The sequence below is a fragment of the Palaemon carinicauda genome, chromosome 36, assembly GCF_036898095.1.
Source record: "Palaemon carinicauda isolate YSFRI2023 chromosome 36, ASM3689809v2, whole genome shotgun sequence".
Lineage (NCBI taxonomy): Eukaryota > Metazoa > Arthropoda > Malacostraca > Decapoda > Palaemonidae > Palaemon > Palaemon carinicauda.
Window position 1 is genome coordinate 40,329,890 of NC_090760.1, and position 9,503 is coordinate 40,339,392.

General features: G+C 30.7%; 1 protein-coding gene across 1 annotated transcript; it reads right to left on the bottom strand.

Moving 5' to 3' along the window:
* Positions 1-5,640: 5,640 nt before the first annotated feature.
* On the bottom strand, positions 5,641-8,734 carry LOC137628833 (cuticle protein AMP4-like). The gene is made up of 3 exons (XM_068360076.1): positions 8,633-8,734; positions 6,924-7,117; positions 5,641-6,010 (listed from the first exon to the last, which is right to left on the bottom strand). The coding sequence occupies exons 1-3, from the start codon at positions 8,639-8,641 to the stop codon at positions 5,920-5,922; spliced, it is 294 nt and encodes a 97-aa protein (XP_068216177.1). The 5' UTR covers positions 8,642-8,734; the 3' UTR covers positions 5,641-5,919.
* Positions 8,735-9,503: the final 769 nt, after the last annotated feature.

The following is a 9,503-nucleotide window of genomic DNA, read 5'->3' on the forward strand; positions in this document are numbered from 1 at the left end:
ACAGCACACTTATTGTGCATTTGTTAAATTAGTGGTAATGGTATCTTACGAACAAAGGCTCTGTTCTTAGAATGCTGTCAGATTTTAAACAATATATATATATATATATATATATATAAATATATATATATATATATATATATATATATATATATATATATATATATATGTATCTATATATATATATATATATATATATATAAATATATATATGTATATATATACATATATATATTCATATATATATGTATATATATATATATATATATATATATATATATATATATATATATGTATATATATACATATATATATTTATATATATATATATATATATATATAGATACATATATATATATATATATATATATATATATATGTATCTATATATATATATATATATATATATATATATATATATAAATATATATATGTATATATATACATATATATATTCATATATATATGTATATATATATATATATATATATATATATATATATATATATATATATATATATATACATATATGTGTGTGTATGTTTGCGTGTATCTATATGTGTATGTGCTGTTTGTCCGTAACGGCGGTTTCCCTTCTAAAAAGCCAGAGAGAAAACGAAGAGAGTGGATAACACGCGTCTTATCTGACAGAACTGTCATCTAGGATACCCTTCCATTTTCAAGGATATTTGCTAAGCCTTATATGGATTCAGAAGGCCCAACAAATTGAACTATCAAAGAAAGGAAATATTCGTTTGTATTATTATTATTATTATTATTATTATTATTATTATTATTATTATTATTATTATTGTTGTTGTTGTTATTATTATTATTATTATTATTATTATTATTATTATCATTATTATTATTAGCATTTGTTGTTGTTGTTATTATTATTATTATTATTATTATCATTATTATTATTATTGTTGTTGTTGTTATCATTATCATTGTTATTATTATTGTTGTTATTATTAATATTATTATTATTATTATTATTATTATTATTATTATTATTATTATTATTATTATTATTATTATTATTATTATTATCATTATCATTATTATTATTATTACTAGCTAAGCTACAACCCTAGTTGGAAAAGCTAGATGCTATAAGCCTAAGGGCTCCAACAGGGAAAAATAGCCCAGTGAGGAAAGGAAATAAGGAAATAATTAAACGATGTAAGAAGTATTGAACAATAAGAATAAAACATTTTAAAAATAGTATAAACATTAAAACAGATATTTCATATACAAACTATAAAAAGACTTATGTCAATCTGTTCAACATAAAAAACATTCGCTGCAAGTTTGAACTTTTGAAGTTCCACTGATTCAACTATGAAAGAATCAGTTTGGGAGCAAGAGCCTGTGCTGGCATATAGCTCATAATTCTATCTATAACAACGATACAAAGAGGATGGAGAGACTACGAAGTCTTTTTTTTTTTTTTTAAGTTTAAAGGTCGTTCATGAATGCCAAAGAAAACGAGCACAATGTCCTAGAGACTGACCATATATCCATATAATCAGCGACCAAGCTCCCTTTGCATCCAAGCTAGGACCAAGGAGGACCAGGCAATGCTTGCTGATAACTCAGTAGGTAGAGTTAGAGGCTCCCCCAAACCCCCCATCCTTTGCTCACAAGGATGGTGAGGTTACAGACACCAAGAAGTTATCAAGTTTGAGCGGGACTCGATCTCCCGTCCAGTAGAACGCAAGGCAGGGATGTTTCCAGTACACCAACAACCCTGATTACTTCAACAAGTTTTACCAAGATTATTTTCATAAATTAATAGAACCAGAGTTTTTCCAGAAAAACAAAAGTACCTAAGCTATGGAGGTAAACGGGTGCCTTCAGTAGAACAATTCTATTAAGATGTTTGATTATATCTTTATTTTCCCGGTTGGGGCCCCTGGGCTCATAGCATTCTGCTTTTCAAACTAGGGTATTAGCAAAGCAATTAATAATAATAATAATAATAATAATAATAATAATAATAATAATAATAATAATAATAATAATAATAATAATAATAATAATGATAATAATAATAATATTTTGATTATATCTCTATTTTCCCGGTTGGAGCCACTGGGCTTATAGCATTCTGCTTTTCAAACTAGGGTATTAGCAAAGCAATTAATGATAATAATATTAATAGTAATAATAATAATAATAATAATAATAATAATAATAATAATAATAATAATAATAATAATAATAGTAATAATAATAATATTCTCTTCTATGAAAAGCGCAGTGAAATATAAATGAGAAACTGGCTTCCAAAACTAAGAAACCTCACTACTCTTGTTTACATTTCATCCTGAGCGTGTCCGACTACCTGCTTGACTTCTTCATCTTCTTCTTCTTCTTTATCTTCGTCTTCTTTCAGACAACCTCACGAACACGGACGGCTGCTCGACCCGTGTGGCATTCGCAGCCAACGAAAAGGCTTCGTGGCCAGGGGCGACGTCCTTAGCACCCCTCTCTCTCACCGCACGAAACCTTGTTCTCTGCCTAGTCACGATTTTAAGTTGCTCAGCATCACCGAGTGACAGATAGACTAGGGCAGCAGCATCCAGCGTCTCTGACGACCACGGAAAGCGCCTCAAGACTTGGCAGAGAAGTTTTTTTTTTTTTTTTTTTTCCAGCGGAAACAACACTCGGAAGCCAAAGGCTATTCTCCCCCCACACTGCCTCCCCCCCCCCCCATCACATCTGTTTCTTAAGCATTATTATCTTCCTCCTTGGTCTTCTCTCTTCTTCTTTTCTTCATATAATTGTTTGACGAAAATTGACAAAGAAGATTTGTCTCCCTCTAACTCCAAATTCTATATCTTCACTTAATGCTTTGACAAAAGATACATTAAAAAAAAACATACGCTGATAAATTGAAATAAATAAGCTGGATCTGAATAATAGTCTTCTTTTCCTTTACTCTTCAGGGCAATGTATTTGCAGATCAAGATACAGTAAAAGTGAAAGGCTTGGTTGCAAAAATATTTTTCATGAAATAGGAAAATTTGGATTGTGATACATATGGCAATATGCCATTCAAATCTAAAATCCTTCCCCACAGAAAAAAAAATATATATTAAATTGTATTATATTATATTATATTGATTGTTCAAGCTTCATCCACATTCACTTATAAAAACCAGTTTTGAAGGAATGAAAAGAAATAAATCGCTTTAAACAGAAGGTTCAAATAGCTTATGATGGCTGTTTGCACATAATCCATTTGTTAACCATAGGGGCACTCAGTAGAGCGCAGACCTCCGCCGCAGCAGCTTATTTCTCGACCCTTTACTCGAACTTGACCTTGACCTTTGACCTCAACATGTATTACTTGCTGTGGATTTTCATACACTCAAATATGAACCAAATTTGAAGTCTCTGTGAAAACGATGTCCAAACTTATGGCTGATTACGTGAATTGGACATTTTGCTTGACTGTGACCTTGACCTTTGACCACGACCTTCCAAAATTTAATAATTCCATGATTTTTAAATGGCAGTTAATCCCTGCAAGTTTTATTGCTCTATGATTAAAGATGTGCCCAGGAGACTGTTCACAAAAAAACACACACACACACACAAACACATAAACAGGGGGGTAAAACATAACCTCCTTCCAACTTCGTTGGCGGAGGTAATAATAGTATGAAGATGTAATTATAAGATTCTTGAATGCTTTTGGTTGAAGTTGCTTGTCTAACTCATCAATATAATGATATATTAGTTATTATGAATTCTTCGAAAATTTTTACTAAAAATTATTTAGCAGTTTTCAAAATTCTAAATTCTACCAATTCCGTAAATTTAGATCTATCAAATATCGCTATTGTTCAATCAGAATTAGATGGATATTATTATTATTATTATTATTATTATTATTATTATTATTATTATTATTATTATTATTATTATTTTTATTATCTGATAAATTATAGATATTGCTATTGTTATTTTTATAATAATAATAATAATAATAATAATAATAATAATAATAATAATAATAATAATAATAATAATAATAATAATGATAATTATAATAATATAACTATTATCATCATTATTATCCAATTACAAAAACGTTGAATTTCCAAATCTCACAAAATTGCTATTTATTGAATGATATCAACTATTTCGTACCCTCTACTACCAGGTTTTGGCATAGAGGCTCGAAGTGAGGATGACAGGTTCATCCTCGCCAAGATTCTTGGACATGATATGTTGTACAATGCTAGTGGTATTCTTAGATTTATTTTTGAAGCTGGTGTTCTAAAGGCTATGTAAGTATAATAAGGACATTTTCGCTTTTATGGTTTTAAATTTAATATTATTTTTGATTTTTATTTATAATAAATTAAATCGGCGTCAGTGAGAGGAAGTTAGAGATCTCTAAATCAATCAAGGCAATCTCTTCTTACTTTTCTTTTCCTGTCACGTATAGCCTTCCTTCTTTTCTTCTTCTTTTTTTGTAATTACGAAATTCTCCATATACCCTCTTTTTTGTAATTACAAAAATTTTTATATACTTTTTTTTTTTTTTTTTTTTTTTTGTTCTTAATTATGAAGTTTTCGATATACCCTCTAAAACGGTGATTGCCAAGATAAGTTCAATGTGAGAACTTGAAAATCATCAGAACTGTTGCCTGAGACATTATTAATGAATATATAGGTCTAATATTAGATTTTTATGTTCTATATAAGGCATACTAAAGGCCCTCCGATCTGATATGTTCACAGCCTAAACTCATGGCCTTCTTTCTTTTTTTAAAGGGAAGAGATGTCTAACGTTTATTATAGGTTAAGCCCTTGATTCTTATGCCATCGTCTTTCTTATTGTTTATTTCGTGTATGAGTAAGAAAACGACTACACACACAGACACACATGCATACACACACACACACACTTTCGTGCATGAGCTGGAATACGAGTACATACACAAACAGAAACACACACACACACACATACACACACACACATATATATATATATATATATATATATATATATATATATATGTATATATATATATATATATATATATATATATATATATATTTATATACAGTATATGTATATATACATACACAGTATATGTATATATACATACACAGTATATGTATATATACACACACACATATATATATATATATATATATATATATATATATATATATACAGTATATGTATATATACATCTTTATATGTACATAGATAGATAGACATACGGTACATTCCTTTCTGAATGGGGATCCCTTAACGTAGTGAAAGGCTTAGCATTTCACCTTGATCAGCAAAGCTGTACTAGTTAGGGTCACCCATACTAGGTTGGTTTGCCATGAGCGATCAGACTAAAGTCTCCCACCATCACCAATAAGTACTGGCCAGAGTGGTGATGAAAACTGGCCAAACCCCAGACATGAATTGAAATGCCCGAGGCCTCTGTCCTGCAGTGGACTAGACTCTGTTGTATTTGTTGTTGTTTTATGTATGTATATATATATATATATATATATATATATGGTAAATGCTTATGGAACACAGAAGTAAGGAAGGAGTTCCAAATATGTTTCCTTCTATCATATATATAGTTATTCCAGAAAACAAAACGCATATGAATGGCGTAACATCTTTATTGCAATTTCTTACATGGTCTACATGTACTTGAAAAGATCAGTGTAAATTGATAGAGAAAATTTGTACAGATGAGAATATACAAAAATGAGAGAATCAACAATGTGTTTGAGGTTCGTGTAGTTCGAGTCATCGCCGCCAGGCGGCATTGCTCTTCGTGTCATTCTTCTTCCGAGTCGTGGTCATGAAGGAGAGGTTTCGCTCGCGTGTTCGTTCAGGTAGTTTAGGAGGGCAGCTGGAAAACGCCTTGGAGAAAGGACTTATTTGGGAAGGATATCACCAGTTGGCTGGAAACCGTTCTCGTCAGCGATGAACTCAATGCGGGCGAATCCTCCGTCGGCGAGAGGGAGGCTGCGGACGAAAATAGTCAATTAGTTTGGCGCCAGGAATGACCCAAAGATTATCTAATGTATTTAATGCAATAAGAGGAGCTTCAAGATTATTGGGTGCTATATTTATTATTATTATTATTATTATTATTATTATTATTATTATTATTATTGCTAGCTAAACTACAACCCTGATTGAAAAAAGCAGGATGCTATAATGGATGCTATAAGCCCAAGGGCTACAAGAGGGAAAAGTAGCCGAGTGAGGAACGGAAACAAGGAAATAAATAAACTATAAGAGAAGTAATGAACGATTGAAATCAAATAATTTAAGAACATTATTATTATTATTATTATTATTATTATTATTATTGCTAGTTAAGCTACAACCCTGATTGAAAAAAGCAGGATGCTATATTGGATGCTATAAGCCCAAGGGCTCCAACAGGAAAAAACAGCGCAGTGAGGAAGTGAAACAAGGAAATAAATAAACTATAAGAGAAGTAATGAACAATTGAAATAAAATAATTTAAGAACAGTAACTACATTAATATAGATCTATCCTATATAAACTATAAAAACTCAAAAAAAAAAAAGAAAATAACTATTGAAATGAAATAATTTAAGAGCAGTAACTACATTAAGATAGACCTTTTATTTACAAACTATGAAAACTCCAAAAAAAAAAAATGAAGAGGAAAAGGAATAAAAAAGTAAAAAAAAAAAAAAAAAAAAAAAAAAAAAAAAAAAAAAAACAAGAGAAATAAGAGAAAAAAAAAGTGAAATAAAATAATTTAAGAACAGTAACTACATTAAGATAAAGCTTTTATATACAACCTATGAAAACTCAAAAAAAGAAAAAGAAAGTCAGAGAAAAAAAGAAAAAAAAAACCCTTTTTTATGAACGCAAAAAAGGCGCAAGCCAGGATACTCACACATAGAAACCGCGCATGCTGACAGCTCCTTCGGCTCCTGGAGTTCCTACGACTTCCATCTCGATGCCGTTGTCGGCGGCGAAGGCGTAGTTGAAGTTGCCGTCCCCTTGGTCGACTCTTTCGTCCCGGAGGACGGCGACCTCCTGCTGGGGGGCAGCAGCAGCCACGGCTACGAGGCAGAAGAAGGCGGCGATCTGTTTAACGAAAGAAGAAGGTGATGAGGAAGAAGAAAAAGGAGGAGGAGGAGGAGAAGGAGAGGGAGGAGGAGGAGGAGAAGAAGAAGGAGGAGGAGAAGAATAAGAAGAGGAAGAAGAAGATGAGGAGGAGAAGAAGAAGAAAGAAGAAGAAGAAGGAGAATAAGCAATAGAAGAAGAAAAAAAAAAGGAAACAGAAGAAGAAGAAGAAGAAGAAAAAGAAGATGAAGAAGAAGCAGCAGAAGTAGAAGCAGCAGAAGAATAAGAAGAGGAAGAAGAAGAAAATGAAGAAGAAGAAGAAGGAGAAGAAACAGAAGAATAAGAATATTAATGATAATAATAATAAAAAGAAGAAGAAGAAACAGAAGAAGAAAAAGAAGAAAAGAAGAAGAAGAAGCAGAAGAAGAAGAAGAAAAAGTAGAAGAAGAGGAAGGAGAAGAAGAGGATGAAGAAATAGAGGAAGAAGAAGAAGAAGAAGAAGAAGAAGAATAAAAAGAAGAAGAAGAAGAAGAAGAAGAAGAGGTAAGTGCCAGTTAGTTGTTGCTTCGATTTACCTTTGAAACAAAAAGAAGAATTTATACAAATCTTAGAAGAAAAAGTTTATAGCAATCAGAGTAAATCTGAGTAATGTATTTTGATCATTTATATAATAATGATAAGCTATAATAACGATAAAGTAAAGATAAAGTTAATTAATCAAAAGTTTGATGAAAATTTCTTTAGTTTGGAAATATTCCCAATTAATTAATTTTGGGTTGGGAAATATATTTATTAACAAAGGTATAAATATCGAGGTTAAAAAGCAATGAACGCACGCACGCATGCACACGTTCACATATAGATGTTCTTATCATATATATATATATATATATATATATATATATATATATAGATATAGATATATATATATATCTGGGTTTCTAGAATTTACAACAATATATGTGTGTGTATTTGTGTCTGTATGCGTGTGTTTGTATGTGTGTGTTTTACTTTACTGAAGTAACAATACTAATGAGAGTTTAATCACCGTAGAATGAATTAAAGATGATGAACATTAAAATGTATTATCGTGGTGCTAGTTTGTAAAAGTAGAAACATTTTAAAGTACAATCATAAATAGATTTTGAAATTACAATATCATAACACGGAATCTGAAGTGAAAAAGTAATATTCTAAAGTAGGGAGATATGACAACATTTCTAAGTGTACTTAAGTCCCAATACTTGAATGTTAAGTAAAGTGGCAAAAGTGTTAGTAAAATATCTTAAAGTGTATATGTTACTTATGAATGAGTGTATATCCCCACACAAAAGTGTAAGTAAAATATCTTGAAGTATATATGTTACTTATGAATAAGTGTAGATCCCCACACAAAAGTATAAGTAAAATATCTTGAAGTATGTAGGTTACTTATGAATAAATGTATATCTCCCACACAGCCAAAACACTTTAGAACCATCCTGAATGTAAGTATAAAAGTATAAGTAAGACCAAAGCTCGGTGGGGCCCACTTACGAACTTCATGTTGGCAGTCGACGATCTGCGAAACTGATGTCTTCGGAAGCTGATCCTCTTCTTTATATATCTCCGAAGGAGAAGGAACCAGGACAGCCTGAAGAGAAGGGGGCACGTCGAGAAGCACGAAAGGGAGAGAGGAAGAAGAGAGAGGGAGGAAGAGAGAGGGAGGTAGAGAGGGAGAAGGGGGGAGAGTCAATACTAAAGGCCCATTACTATTTAATGGACATGGTTGTAAAATGAATAGAGGAGAGAGAGAGAGAGAGGGGGGGGGAGGGAAGGGGTATACAATGGTTTGGCAATGGTAGTTAAGACACCTGAAGATAGGGATGCTGTAAAATGATGATGTGTTGGATAGTGTAGGTGGGAGATGTTCGTCTTAAGATGATTGGATGCTGTACATGGCTCTGGAACACAATACCAAGAAGAGGTTTTTTTTGGTCGTTTGAAGAAGGATCTTTGAAAAAATCAGATAGATTATGCAATATGTAATCAAGAGAATTGGCTGCATATATATATATATATATATATAGGCATTAAAATACACACACACACACACACACACATATATATATGTATATATATATATATATTTATATATATATATGTATATATATCTATATGAATATATATACATATATATATATATATATATATAGATATATTTTATGCATATATATATATAGATATATTTTATGCATATATATATATATAGATATATATATATATATATATATACACAGTATTATCTATCAATAAATACATATGTTATTATTATTATTAATATTATTATTATTATTATTATTAGTTTTATTACAACTTTAGTTGGAGAAGTTGAATGCTATAAGCCCAAGGGCTCCAACAGGGAAAA